The sequence below is a fragment of the Ascaphus truei genome, chromosome 17 (genome assembly GCF_040206685.1).
Source record: "Ascaphus truei isolate aAscTru1 chromosome 17, aAscTru1.hap1, whole genome shotgun sequence".
NCBI lineage: Eukaryota > Metazoa > Chordata > Amphibia > Anura > Ascaphidae > Ascaphus > Ascaphus truei.
The window spans coordinates 38481152-38496930 of record NC_134499.1 but is presented as its reverse complement, the minus strand read 5'-3'; the positions used below and the strand labels follow the sequence as shown (position 1 = coordinate 38496930).

Genomic DNA, 15779 nt, shown 5'->3' with positions numbered 1-15779 from the left:
TACAGATCCCAGTGTATAATTACAGAGCAAATGATATACACAAGATGCTTAGAAATGTTTTTCCTGCAGGTTCGAATGCAGATTATTTGAAGACTAGCCTTGTATTGGTTATGTATTTGAAGGTGCTAAAACAATGTATTACATCCTCTGTACAGTCTGCATGAAAGTAGCACTTCATATTCCTAGGGAACAATGACTGTCCCACACAAACAACCCTAATAAACTCAGCAATAATGCAACGTTGCTGAATATTTCCAATTAGTAAATTGACACTTTAAGCAGATTGCTGTAAAACAATAAAACGCTTCATTTTATTTCATGTTTGATCCCATCAAATGTAATGTATGTACTATATTAAATCATACACTACACATTTTGCGGACGGTTCTTTGCCAGACGGGGTTAAAACCAGCTTATTTCTGTTGGTATATTGACCCTGAATGGGAAGACCTGATGAAAAGTAAGTTGATAGATGACATTATCATATGTAAGTGAAGTAACCCCAGCCTTCGCCTTTCTATATCATGTACGGATGCATTTAACATTTAAGTAGCATAGCAGATGTCTCTCCACTTCAATATGTTGACACTAGTGCAAGTGTTTTCTAAAGGACTCGTCAAGCGTCTTTGTATGAGTCAGACCAGTCTTGAAGTTTGGAAGAGACTTTTGGATGGTTGGAAGTATATAGGGATGCACTCTATTACAGGTTATTTAAACATGCTGATTTGTATCCCTAAACAATAAATTACTGTGTTGCACTCCATAAGGGAAGAATGTGCCACGATGCAGTTTTGCATACAGTATATTATGTTTGTTTCTGTTTAACTGTTCATTTCTTTCATTGGGAAAGAAAAGCCTTCGTTTCTGTCTGGCAGACAATGTTATGATATGGACTGTGTGCTGGTGTTTTAGTACAGAGAGTACCACGAATCTTAATGAACACAAAATAACGCTATTTCAATAGTCATTTTATTTATTTTTTAAATGTTTTTTATTACTTCACATTTCCGGTAGAATTTGAGGTTGGTAACATTAGATTCTGGATGGCATCTTCATTTTCTTTTAGAAGAAAATACATTGAATTCCATGGGGGAAAGGTAGAATTAACTGACAACAAATTCCTTGTTTAGGCTGATGTATTTTACATATATACACTGGCGACACACTTTATTCGAGCTCGGCTAGTCCCACGAATTCGGGTATACCCGGGTGTATTGAGGTTTGTGACTGTTTTCTGCCCGAGTGCATTGAGGTATTTTCCAGGCAGGGATTGAAGCATTTTATTCCCGCTGGCTGCAATACTGCACAGTATATATATATATATATATATATACTGCATTACAATTCATGAATTTATGCCATCTGGTAGACACGCGAAGCATTGCAGCCTATTAAATCCTAATCATTATCATTTAACAGATCAGCCGCCCGTCAGCCAGGCATGAACCCAGGCTGGGAAGGCAAACGCAACGGGGCTTGTCAGAGGTGAGGAGCGGCGCATTCCAGGTATCTGCCAGGTACATACTGGGTATTTGCTCGAATAAAGTGTGTCGGTGCAGTACTTATGGGCATCTTGTATGTTCCAAATGTTGCTAACATTTAGATTTTCGTTGTACAAAAATGCAAACAACTAATAATCTTCCGGCATCGGATGGCTAGCCCTAATCTCCACTGATGTAATGTTGGGTCTTATTCTACTGTATGAAGCAGCCAACCACAAGCAGATAGGATTCGGACAGTATTGCATTAGGCTCTGTTTAAGGCAACTTAGTGTTGGCTGGTTGGCGTTTCAAACATTTATTTGACCTTCTTGTGCTCTATACAGTGATTTTTAGATTTTGTTTATTGTGTTCTAACAGAAAAAAAACAAACATCTGCCATGACAAAGGATTCCCAACATGACTAAGTCATCATAAAATTGTAGTACATTCCTTCTATCCAAATTCTATTCCCAGGGCTATGGGATTCACAATAGTTCTGCAGTTCTACTGGAAGCAGAGACTTCGAAATGTACAGTCTCATATATGTGTGTGTGTGTGTGTGTGTGTGTGTGTGTGTGTGTGTGTGTGTGTGTGTGTGTGTGTGTGTGTGTGTGTGTGTGTGTGTGTGTGTGTGTGTGTGTGTGTGTGTGTACCTTCACATACAGATTCAGCCACCAGTATTAGATCACTTGCCTTGGAAAATCTGGGGCAATCTCCCAATAAACTGCAACATTTCTGTGAGATTTCTGCAGCCAGACTAATGGCCCATCGGATTAACACAGCGTGGTGGTCCCTGCAAACCGATGGGCCATTAGGAATATCACAGAAATGTTGAGGCATTTACTGTGAGATGCCTTAGTTTTTACCCAGGCAAGTGATCGGATACTGGTGGCTGCACCTGTACCAACTGATTGATACTGCGGGCCTCTAATGGCGGAGACGACATAATTTCCACAAATTCCAAGTCGGGGATATCTGTAGGCGATTAAAGTATCCAACTACAGCTGTCATACAGACACACATATATATATTGAGAGAATGGTGAATAGTGCAGGTGTGGTGCACGGTAAAGAGTGAACAGTTACAGTCTGTAGGGATCCCTAGAGATCCAATATACCGGCACAGCACAAGAGATGGTCACAAAAATTGGTTTATTGGGTCCAAAATGCACACATATGCCCGACGGTTTGGGACCCTGAAGAAGGTCCACCTGGGGACCGAAACGTCGGGCATATGTGTTCATTTTGGACCCAATAACCCACTTTTTGTGACCATCTATTGTGCTGTTTGGATCTCCAAGGATCCTTATAGACTGTATATGTACAGTATATATATATATATATATATATATATATATATTATATATATATATATATATATATATTATATATATATATATATATATATATATATATTATATATATATATATATATATATATATATATATATATATATATATATATATATATATATATATATATATATATAGCAATTACCTTTAAAAATAAGACATTGAAATGTGGTCTTTTTTAACTGATTTTTTTTATTTTTAAAGACAACCTAACGAAAACAAAAGTTAAATGTTAAGTGGTTTGACCATTTTTTTCTCGCCAAACAAATTTGAAGATAATTGTTTGTGAATTCAGAACTCTTCCCGGGGATATATTGTAACCTCATCATATAATTTAGATTCTAAGTATTCTGTATGTACAATGCAGGCCAAAAATAACAATACAAAAGCTGCTTTATATAAAGCAACAACAGAACATTAATTATAATTCTTCACTTGCATGCAAAATTAAACTGATTGCCCATCTTACAAAAAAAAAGTAACCAGTATTGTCTTAATTGCAGTGTGCATCTCTGGATGGTAAATGTTCCAAAAGCTGTGATGATGAAGTAAGTTTTCTACATGAACTTCTTTCCTTTTCTGGGTACAATTCATATCACACTGTATATGATATAAGATATACTGTACTGCAATAACCTATTTGTATGAGGCCTTTGATCTCCTTTATTGAAAACTAATTACCTAAGCTGCCGATTGATTAGATCTCCTGTGATCGATCAGCAAAGATCTTAGTGGCTGCCTTTCACTTTCAATCAATCCTTCAGTCAGTGTAACTCAGCAGCTACAATGTATCTATTGTTAAAGTTTGTAGCTCAAACTGCTGGGAATATTTGCAACAAATGATCACAAACAGTAAAGTGTTACAAAGATCTTACACTGCTGGGGAGATGAGCTAAAACCTGCCATAGAAATCAAAGGATAATTTTTATACTAAAGCTCATTAAAAAGGTCATTAAAAAAATGCAGTAAGTATTATCTAATACTACAGAATTGATTTATTTAAAACACACATGTAGGATATTGCATGGATTGCCCCCTGCGTTACACGTGTATGCACCACTCATAACTCCCACCTGCACACTATCCTTAAAGCAGATCTCGTTTTAAGAATTAAGGCCGATATTTACTTAGCAATGTTAAGGTACCATGGAAGGTGACTTTCAGCTTAGGTCCGTTTAGTAAAAATAGGCCTATATTTGTTCTGGCACCATTTCGTTTTGTTTTTTTTCCCCCGACACTTTTTTTAGGGTTTAAAAATCACCATATGGTTATTATGAAATGATTAAGAATGATGGTCTTGGAATATGAACGTGGAGTAGATAAATGCCTTTTCTGTGAATTCTCGTTATTTCAAGTTGACTTATTTGTTGTAGTTGTAAATTATTTATTTTCCTATGATCCTGGCACCCTTTTCCCTACAAAAAGAACCCCTTGGCCATCTACCTACATATGCACAGGGAGTTCCAGTACACTGATGTCCCAGCTGCAGTAATCTGCATTGTGCCTGCGATACTTCCTCTTTCCAACCGGTAAAATAATATCCCTGTATATGAAACAGTAAAGCGAAGCCTGTTGTGTCCGTACTTTGGGAAGGGTTTCGGAAACTAATGGGTATCAGGGGTTTGAAGTATGCCTCTAGTCGGGCATCTGTCGATAATTATTTCATGTACAAGGACAAAGTAGATACTTCACTGGTTGTAAAATAATACCAGTGTAATGGGTGGAAATCCTTTAATCTTTTGATGTGTTCTAATAAGTAGATTGTTTCACCTTTCATAGGATAAACCTACGAAACAAAAGTGCTTAGCTTTGGGATTTTATTCATTTCGAGACGATAATTATTTTGACTTAACTCCCTAAGCACAGAGAGAGCCAGAAGATAATTATAAAGGAATTGTAGCATTTTAAGCATTCTGTTTTTGTGAGTGCTGGTGAGTTCTGGTTTGTAGGTGAGGGAATGGGCTGTAGAAATGAGCATGCAATGTATTCAGCTTTATCTTACTTACTGATATGGCAGAAAATCATGTTATCATAATACAAAATATCACAGAGTTTCCATAGGTGGTGATAATGCTGAATATCACAACATATCCCAATATAACGCAACAGAGCTATAAACCAACTACATCTATACACGTTAAATTTATTTATTTATTTATTTATAAAATATTTTACCAGGAAGTAATACATTGAGAGTTACCTCTCGTTTTCAAGTATGTCCTGGGCACAGAGTAAAACAAAATAATACATGGTTACAAATACAGTTACATAAATGAACAAGGTATACATTATATACAAGACATTGCATGCACAGTTAAAGAAAATATATATTATGAGCGTATGAAACAGTTACAGACCAGATTAAAGTGTGAGACAGCCTTAGATTTGAAAGAATTTAAGCTGGTGGTGGATATGAGAGTCTCTGGTAGGTTGTTCCAGTTTTGGGGTGCACGGAAGGAGAAGGAGGAACGTCCGGATACTTTGTTGAGTCTTGGGACCATGAATAGTCTTTTGGAGTCTGATCTCAGGTGATAGGTACTGCATGTGGTAGGGGTGAGGAGCTTGTTCAGGTAGCTGGGTAGCTTGCCCAGAAAGTATTTGAGGGTGAGACAGGAAAGGTGAACTTTGCGCCTAGACTCTAGTGATGACCAATCTAGTTCTTTGAGCATTTCGCAGTGATGTGTGTTGTAGTTGCATTGAAGAACAAAACGACAAATTGAATTGTAGAGGGTGTCAAGTTTGCTAAGGTGGGTTTGAGGAGCCGAGCCATAAGCTATGTCTCCATAGTCAATAATTGGCATTAGCATCTGCTGTGCAATACGCTTTCTGACCAGGAGACTTAGGGAGGATTTGTTCCTGTAAAGTACTCCTAGTTTGGCATAGGTCTTGGTTGTCAGGGTATCAATGTGCATCCGAATGTTAAGTGGGAGTCAAACCATAAGCCCAGGTATTTAAAAATAGTGACAGGTGTTAGGGTGGTTTTAGCGTTGGTTCTAATCAGGAGCTCAGTCACTGGAAGCTTTACAAATGTAGTCTTGGTCACAAATACCATTGTTACAGTCTTGTCAGTGTTTAAAAACAGTTTGTTTTGGGAAATCCAGTTTTCGAGTCTCAAAAAGTCAGACTGAAGTATGTGTTGAAGGTCAGAGAGGCTATGGCTGTGTGCATACAGGATTGTGTCATCTGCATACATGTGTATTGAGGCTTCCTTACAAGCTGTGGGAAGATCATTAATGAAATGAGAAGAGTAGGGGCCCCAGAACAGAGCCTTGCGAGACACCACAGGTGATATCCAGGGGGTTGGAGTTAGAGCCTGAGATGGACACATGTTGGGATCTTCCTGATAGGTAGGACTGAAACCAGTTTAAAGCATGTTTCCCTATTCCAGAGCTCTGGAGTTTGTTAAGCAGGATAACATGATCAACTGTGTCAAAAGCCTTTGCAAAATCTAGGAATACTGCACCAGTGAGTTGTCCCCGTTCCATTCCACACTGGATTTCATTGCAAACTTTTAGCAGGGTAGTTACGGTGGAGTGTTTGGGACGAAACCCAGACTGGAATTGGCTAGGGAAATTTGTCTTGGTGTAGAAATCGCTTAATTGGGAGTGGACACATTTTTCCATAACTTTGGATAGAATTGGGAGAAGTGAGATTGGCCTGTAGTTTGAGACAGTGTTTTTGTCCCCATTTTTGAAGATTGGGACAACTCTGGCAGTTTTCCAGGTCTTAGGGATATGGCCTGCAGACAGGATAGAGTTGACTATGGACGCAATTGGTTTGGCAATGGCTGGGGCACCAAGTCGTAGGAACCTAGATTGTAGTAAGTCGGGTCCACATTGGCTGCTTAGTTTTAGTTTGAGGAGCGCTTGTGTAATCTCCTCTTCAGATACTGGGCCAAATTGAAAATTGTGGGCAGTGTTGGGAGGGGGTGGGACTATAAGGGTACTCCCAGGATGAGATTCAGGTTTGGGGTTTGTGCTGCGTTTCGCTAATAGGTTAGTGGCACACCCCACAAAGTAATCATTGAATGCATTTGCAATGTCAGTGGGGTTTGTCAGAGTAATATCCCCCTTAGTGATATTACTTGGTTGTTGATGGTTAGGAGCCTGGAATATATTGTTGATAACCTTCCAGAAGTTACCTGGGTTTGATGTATTTTCGTGGAGATTGTCAGAGTAATATTGTGCTTTTGCATACCTTGTTTGCTTTGTGCACACGTTCCGCAGGCATCTGTAGTGATTGAGATCCTTGGTAGTGCCAGTTACTTTGTAGCTTTTCCACAAGGCATCCCTGAACTGGTAGAGTGCTATAAGGTCAGGTGTAACCCATGGAAGGTGGGCCCCCCGTACCCTTATTTTGCGTAGTGGAGCATGGGTATCGCAGAATTTTAAGAACTCGGATTGGAAATAGTCGAGTGCAGAATCAAGGTCGGGAATTAAATCGATTCTGTGCCATGGGCAGTTGGTAAGGTCATCCAGAAACTGTTGTGGGTTAAAGTTTTTAAATGTTCTAGTGAGGAGAACTTTAGGGCTTGAATGGGGCGGTTTAATTTTCCTTACACAGTATACTATTGCATGGTCACTGAAAATATCAGGAAGGATGCCAGAGGATTGGATTCTGCTGGGGTTTGAGGAGAGAATCCAGTCTAGCAAGGAATGGTTATGCGATTTCAGGTTTATCCGTGTGGGTTGGGAAATGAGTTGCGATAGGTTAAGTGACTTGAGTTGTATCTGGATTTTGTGGTTTTTAGGGTCAAGCCAATTGAAGTTGAAATCCCCAAGAACTAGCAGCTCACTCTTCTCATTCAGAGAGGAAATGGAGCCAAGAAATTGGGTGATATCAGTCAAGGATTGTAGTGGGGCTTTAGGGGGGCGGTAGATGCCAGCAAGCAAGATGGGCTTAGAAAAGGGGAGGCAGATTTTGCCAACTAGAGTTTCAAAAGAGGGTGGACTTGGTGGGCAATGTAACAGTGTAAATTGTAAGGTGTCTGCAATATAAAATAACACCCCTCCTCCTCTCTTTGACCTATCTCTCCGAAAAATGGAGTATCCCTGAATGGCGATATTTGCATCAGGGGTTTTAGAGGATAGCCATGTTTCTGTAAGAACGATGGCTTTGGGTTTATGCATAAGGCACCATGCCCTTAGTTCATCCAGTTTGGGCAGCAGGCTCCGGATGTTTATATGGGCGACAGATAGCCCTTTTTGGAATTTAAAGGTGGAATTTAAATTAAATAAATTGCATCGCAAGAATTACGATACATAGCACCCAAATATACTGACTTAATTAACCTTATAAAGCATGGAAAAAATGCTTGAAATAACTATTAAATCATAAAAAAACAAATGGGAAAATGAAATAATATTACTGAAAAGCTTAAAATAATGAATGCCAAGCTACTGTATACTGTATATTAAACACTGGTAACCTAACAATGTTAGCCCAACTGGAATGGTTTTACTAGTATACTATTAGAGAGAAGAGATATACTGTATATATGCCAAACACACAAGTAACAATTTTAACCTAATGGGAACTGAATTGACTGGTAAACTGGTAGAGACAGTTATAGAACCCAAAACACAAAATTAAGCTAACGGTGTTAACACAACTGGAGCTGAATTAACTGGTACAGTTTAGATGGGGGTATGCCACTCTATTATACTATATTCTTTATACCCAACACACACGGTACCTCAACAGTATTAACCCAATATATATACACACACACCAACTGGTATAGAGTAGATCTAGTCAGATGCCCTTGTGTCTCTCTGCCCCTCTGCTCTGTATCTCTCCCTCAGCCCTGTATCTCCCTCTCTCTGCACTGTATCTCTGCCTGTATCTCTGCCTCTCCCTCTCTCTGCCCCTCTCTGTCCCTCTGCTCTGTATCTCCCTCTCTCTGCCCCTCTGCTCTGTATCTCCCTCTCTCTCTCTCTCTGTCCCTCTGCTCTGTATCTCCCTCTCTCTCTCTCTCTGTCCCTCTGCTCTGTATCTCCCTCTCTCTCTCTCTGTCCCTCTGCTCTGTATCTCCCTCTCTCTCTCTCTCTGTCCCTCTGCTCTGTATCTCCCTCTCTCTCTCTCTCTGTCCCTCTGCTCTGTATCTCCCTCTCTCTCTCTCTGTCCCTCTGCTCTGTATCTCCCTCTCTCTCTCGCTCTGTCCCTCTGCTCTGTATCTCCCTCTCTCTCTCTCTCTGTCCCTCTGCTCTGTATCTCCCTCTCTCTCTCTCTCTCTCTCTGTCCCTCTGCTCTGTATCTCCCTCTCTCTCTCTCTCTGTCCCTCTGCTCTGTATCTCCCTCTCTCTCTCTGTCCCTCTGCTCTGTATATCTCTCCCTCTCCCTCTCCCTCTCTCTCCCTCTCTCCCTCTCCCCCTCTCTCTCCCTCTCCCTCCCTCTCCCTCTGCTCTGTATCACTCTCTCTCTGTCCTCGCTCTATAGTCTGCTTTGTGTGTGCCTCTGGCTCTGCCATTCTCTGCTCTCTGTTTCTCACTTTGCCCCTATGCCCTGTGTCACTCTGCCCCTCTCTGTCTCTCTGTCAGGACTCAGCACCTTGTGCTACCTCTTTTCCACCCTCCCTTCCCCTGGAAACACCAACATGAGATGCCAGCAGAGGAAGGGAGGGACACTGTTAGGGGGATAAATGCAGCAAGATCCATTCCAAAGCCAGGCGGGGGCTCAGAAATCTGGGAACACAACAAGTCCCAGGACACAGAATCAGGGAACACAACACTCCCCTCTCACTTTTCGGTGTAATCCAAACCGCCCATCCCTAATAATAATCCATATTTACTTAGGGTAGCTAAGCCATGATACACCTTATAGCAGGGGTGCGTAAACCTTCCCCCCTACTCCCCCTTGTCTGCACGGCACCCCTGCTCGCCCCCCCTCCTTACCATGTCTCTGGCGTCAAATTACGCCGCAGGGTCACACGTGATGCCGCGTTGCCATGCCGACTTGTCGCCGGAGACAAGGTAAGTGAAGTTACAGAGGCCTCACGTGATCCCCCGGCATTTAATTTAAAAGAGCGCAGGGCCTCTGCAACCGCTGCGCCCCACCTCCTGAAAAATCTTGCGCGCACCACTACGCATGCAACTTATTTTGCTATTCAGTAGGAGTCTATTACAGAAGTAAAGCTAGACATCTTCAGTTTTTACTATAATTGATCCACATTTTGGTAGCACAAGGTGCCTCTTTGCATATTGTAGCCATTAACCTTTCGTAAATCTACTGGATTTTCTGCCCAACTTTCGGCACCTGTTTTGCAGCGAGAGAGTTTGATAAATAGCCCACTCCAAGGTTGAATATGTTTCAATCAATGTCATTTAAATCATACTAAACACAATGTTGAAGTTATGTACTGATCAAAGGGCTATTAAAAGAAGAAAAAACAACATGCAAAGTTTTTTGGGACCCCGTTTTTACACGGCATTTGCTGTATGTGTTTTAAAGAGCAGAAGGGGAGAAATTCCCATTTTCTTTCTAGAGAACCGTGCAAGTGATTGTAAATGTGTAGGTGAACTCATTATGGTTAATACCATCACACTTAACCGCTGGAAGTATGTAATGTGTACATTACACCTAATAAAACCGAAATATGTCAAATGTATTTTGCCAACCGACCGTATCTGAGCAAAGAGAGAGCACCTGCACAAAGCTGGGGCAGGGTGACCAGGGGGTCCGGCTCTCTCCTCCCATCAGCCCACAAAGGAGTCAAGGCTTATGTTCTATGGTGTCCCCTCAGGTAAGAACGAAGGGGTCGTCACATGAGGAAGGGTTACTACCTAGTGACCGTCCAGTGAAAATTGGCTACGTTTCCCTAGTGGCTGGGTTGCGTGGGGTCTTCTAGTTCAGGGGTGGCCAATTCCAGTCCTTAAGGGCCACCAATATGTCAGGTTTGAAGGATATCCCTGCTTCAGCACAGGTGGCTCAGTCAAAGTCAATGCAAAACAATGATGTGACAGGTTTCATACTGATTGCAGTTATTGGGGGTAATAAGGCTGGATAATGCAAGAAATAACTAGGGAAATATCAGGTTTGTTAAAGCGATTAACACGCACGTTATCATCGTTTTCAATGGCGCTGCTGATATTTCCCGCGACAAATATTGCAGTAGCGCTAATGTATTGTGTTAACGGCTGCAATAATGTCTGCTACTGTACATCTGTATACGGGTAACATGTTCAGATCTGAACTATGCCTTCTCATTTCTGTACATGATAAACCGGTCTCCTTCCTTAACAAATGTATTGTAACAAAAGTATTCTCTTTCTTGCCAATTCTTGTAACTACACAGTGGTTGCTTTTTCATTCTGTCTTCCATATGTCATCTACTTTTGATTAGGGCGAATAAGCATGTGTAATTATACTCTTTGCAATAATCCTTATATGTCAGTATTAATCTCGTAATTTGACAACATTAATTGACCTTGCTATACGATAGTGACGTGGTGACGACACAGTTGGAATACAGTTTTCAATGTCACAAAAAAGTTTTTTTTTAATCACAGTGGTTTTATTTTTTTTAGTAATGTACCCTTTATCAAACAAAGAACTGTTTGACCAGAAAATCCCTAACAATATGTGTCTACTAATTTCTGATGGCACTGAAAGTTGCATTTAAATAAATGGCTCTCATGAAATTACTTGCATTACAGACGGTTCAATGACGTGCTTTATTGTAGATTTCCATTGCCACGAAGGCGTGTGGCTGCCGTCGATAGGTCTCGTCAATATTCAACTAGGGCCATTAGCTAGAATTATTTTCCATAGCGGAGTTTTAAACTTGATGCTGAATGAGATCAGAAATTCAACGCTTTAGAGATTGAATTATGGTATTTTCAGATATTAATAACGGACATTACAATAATATATAAACCACTGATTCTAGTACAATCAACCACTTCATTCCAAAATTAAATTCACCAACAAAAAGTATTAGAAGAAGCTACAATATAGCAGTGTTTGTGAGCATTTTCAGCAAACAGTTTACAACCACATAGCACAAGATACAAGATACAGTACAAGCGTCACAGTGTTACCGTATGTAGTAAATTATTGGTCCCCAAACATTGCTAAACAGAATACTGCCAACCTACTATAATAGTTTCCTGCATGTCCTCGGAACACGATTATTGCTGGAATTTGTCACTCTGCTTTATAGTAATACCTTACTGCAGGGGTTCTCACCCCACCCCCACTCCCCCCAACAGGTCAGGTTTTCAGGATATCCCTGCTTCAGCACAGGTGGCTCCCTGCTTCAGCACAGCCGGCTCCGACTGAGCCACTGATTGAGCAACCTGTGCAGAAGCTAGGAAATCCTTAAAACCTGACCTGTTGGAGGTGAGGGGGTGTCTTGAGGACTTTAGAACCTCTGTCATACTATATAAGTCAGTAGAACAACACATTGTAGGTGTGTGGAGTTGTAGGTGTTTGTGTGCACTTGGTGGGTACTATTTGTGTCTGGAAGACATTTGTGTGAGTTGGTTGTTAAATGCCACCTCTATTGTGGGCTCAAAAGCAGTGCTTACAAGCAGAGTTGGGAACAACTGCAGTAACATAAATAGGAATCAATGCACCAAGACATATTTTGAGGACAATTGAATGAAACAGCTTATTTTCATATTGCATCTCTTAGCATCAATGTATCAAAGACCTTTCTCTAATGTTGCCCCATGAGCTTCCATTTGTGATTTGGGGAGTGTTAGTAGGAGAAGTTAAACAATATCTTGTTAATTTAGCCTATATCCTTCAATATTATTTACATTAAAAAAGAGGCGTCTAAGGGTGGATATGATAACTATATACAAATATATTCGGGACAATACAAAGAGCTTTCAAAAGAACTATTCATCCCACGGGCAGTACAGATGACACAGGGTCATACCTTAAAGTTGGAGGAAAGGCGATTTCACCAGCAACAAAGGAAAGGGTTCTTTACAGTAAGGGCAGTTACACTGTGGGATTCATTACCCATGGAGACTGTGATGGCAGATACAATAAATACTGTATCTTCAAAAAAAGGTTGATCATCTTGTTAGAAAGGAAATGTATACAGGGATATACCAAATAAGTAAACACGGGAAGGATGTTGATCCAGGGAATTTATTTTCCCACTTATGAGATATCATTAGATGATATGTCACTGGGGGTTTTGTTTGCCTTCCTCTGGATCAATAAATACAATTACAGGAGAAAGTATCTGTCTATGGATGTATATTTTTTCAACCCTATATGCTATGTAACTATGTAACTATATGTATTATACTGCACACACATTTAAATTAACTATTCCTTTAACTACCGTAGTGGGCCTTGCACCCCAATGCACCCCAAATCACCCGGCGTTGTTTATATTTCAATCCAGTAATACCAACATTTATAAATATTTGTTGATGAAACCTCTGCTGTTGTTATTTACTCCCCCCGCCCCCAATAAAAGTAGATTAAATGCACAATATAGAACAAGGCAGCTGTTTTCACAAATAGACTTGCGTAAAGCAGACAGGTTCCTGTTTTTGCATCTTGTAGCCTTTTTTTTATTTTTTACAGAAATATTTTATACAAAGCATGACTAACTTTCAACAGAAAAAAGAAAATTGTGCCTAAATCAGAATATATTTCTTTGAATTTGATGATTAAGGAGTTAGGAGTAACAGCAAAAGCATGTTGAATCAAGGACCAAGTGAAAAATCTGCAGAACTGTTGCAAGAAATTGGACCCCAGCAAATGATTCATTTATGTTTCATTACAAAAACTCCAGTGCTGAAGTGGTATAAGTAGCATTGTTAAGCACTGTTAGGCTCACCTAGCTTTAGAGAGTTTATAGGCATAAGCTACCAAAATGCTAACAGCAAAAGCCTTGAATTCAGTATCCAATTAAAAGCACAGTTTGAAAGTCTTTAGGAGGCCTATGGGACTCTTTTCTTGCATGAACCTCAGCCACCCCTCCCATTCAGTGAGCAAATTAAAAATATTACCTGCTCCCCTGTTAGTCCTCCAAACTGACACAATGTTTTCATTAATACACCATTAGAGTAATGGCATTATACTGATGTTTTTGTACGCTAAACAAAGCACAGTCCCTCCACAAAGTTTAGTAAGGCACTTACCATTGTGCTTCCCCCCACTTTGTTGGGAAAAGGGGATGTCAGTCATTTAGAAAATAAACATGGTCTGAAAATGTGGGATACTTTTAAGACGCAATACAGGCAGTTCAATGAGAGGAACTGGAACTATTTCCTACAGCCCTCGTTAGAACAGCCGGACCATGTTGGAAGTTTAACTTTGTGCGAACGCTTGCTTTACCAATCAGATGGAGAATGGAGGGGAATTAACAGCTTGCCTGGTTTTTACCGCCCGCTAAGGTAAAGGGCAATGCAAACATTCGTCTTAATAATCTTCGTAACTTGCATTTATTTGCTGCGATATATTTATTCAGTATAATTTGTGTGTCTTTACAAACTAACACTCCAAGATGTTAGCCAACAAGATATTTATTTCCAGTTGTTACCCACATCTCAGAGTAGATGAGTTTGGAAGTCTAAAAACACTTTCATCTTAGTCTGAGCATTATTTTTAGAGTGCCTCAAATATCTTTCTGATGATTTTGCACACATGCATTAGTGATTTATTTTCTCATTTATGGAGGTGTACAAGGAAACTCTGTGCCACAAAATAGGGAATGACATTAGTAACCTGTGATTAACAAATGGGAATAACATGTTCAGAAAAAGTTTGTACTGGCACCCATCTGGTCTCCTATTTCTTCACTAATATTTGAATACAATCATACAAACTCAGCAAAACAAACCCTCAGGAAACTATAATATCAGTGCTCAAAGTCTAGAACAACGATTTCCAAAATTCGCCCATTGGTTTTGCTAAATCAATCCACTCCAAGCAAGTTTCTCATTCTAAGCCCAAGCTGGTAAAAACCACATAGCATCTTAGCAGATATTCAGGTCTTTTAAGGAGTTGTCCCATATGTATTTATTATGCAGTGGTCTGCAATAGGACACCTTGCAGTGCTGGGAGACATCATACAACCCAATGACTTGAATAGGCTGTAAGGGGTCTTCTAGCACCTTGGTGGCACCAGAAGGGAGCTTATGGCAGAAGACCACTTAGAAAATATGGCCCAATACCTTTTAACAAAGTTGCCCAGTTAGGTAATTGACCCAACAGCTATCCATATTATTAACTGAAATCTTTTGAAACTGTCCCCTTACTTCCAAGTATAAATAATATTATAATATTAACTACTTTTAAAATGTGCAATTATTTTGTGTAAACCTACAAAAAACAACATGTGTATATTTCTTTGTAAACAATAATGTATCTAAACCTGGTTGTAACTGACATCAAATATTAATTCAATGATATTTCCCTAGGTCATTAACTGCTACCTCATTGACAATAATGGATTTATTTTGGTCTCGGAAGACTACAGACAGGTAAGTTAAACAATTATTGCTATCAGACTGACTTTCTTTGATAATATGCAGATTACTAGCATTAAACACAAGGCAGAGACAGAGCATTTTGTACGGTTTAGGATTTTTGGGACCATTTTGCTATGCAAAAAACATAGCCTTTCTTAGTAAATATGGCTCATTATGCATTGGTGGTTTTATGCTCGATTTCTTTTTCAAATCCAATTTATTTTGCTCCATTTTATGAAAATACATCATATGTTATAAGTTTTCATAAATTAATAAAAAGTATACACAGTTGACCCTCCCTACAGAATGCCTGATTACTTGTGACTTGCAGAGGCAAAAAAGTTGCCATTTAATTGGATTATTATAGGATGTATCCCCATGCCAAACGTTTTGGCTTGATGTTTCCTTTGATACATATGCCCATGGATAAGAAATATAAAATAATGTTCAATTACCAGGTTGTGTATGTTTATATGTACCTTAGTTAATAACCCATCCCCCCCCCC

The 15779-nt window shown here is 39.8% G+C and overlaps 1 protein-coding gene across 3 annotated transcripts in view; it reads left to right on the top strand.

Annotated features, from left to right (window-relative positions):
- Window positions 1-15779, top strand: part of CACNA2D3 (calcium voltage-gated channel auxiliary subunit alpha2delta 3) — a 597478-nt gene that overhangs the window by 520074 nt on the left and 61625 nt on the right. For all 3 annotated transcript variants that reach the window (XM_075574868.1, XM_075574867.1, XM_075574869.1), the window contains 2 exons: window positions 3337-3381; window positions 15223-15285. In XM_075574868.1, coding sequence (XP_075430983.1) covers window positions 3337-3381; window positions 15223-15285 — 108 coding nt within the window. The remainder of the gene's footprint in view (window positions 1-3336; window positions 3382-15222; window positions 15286-15779) is intronic.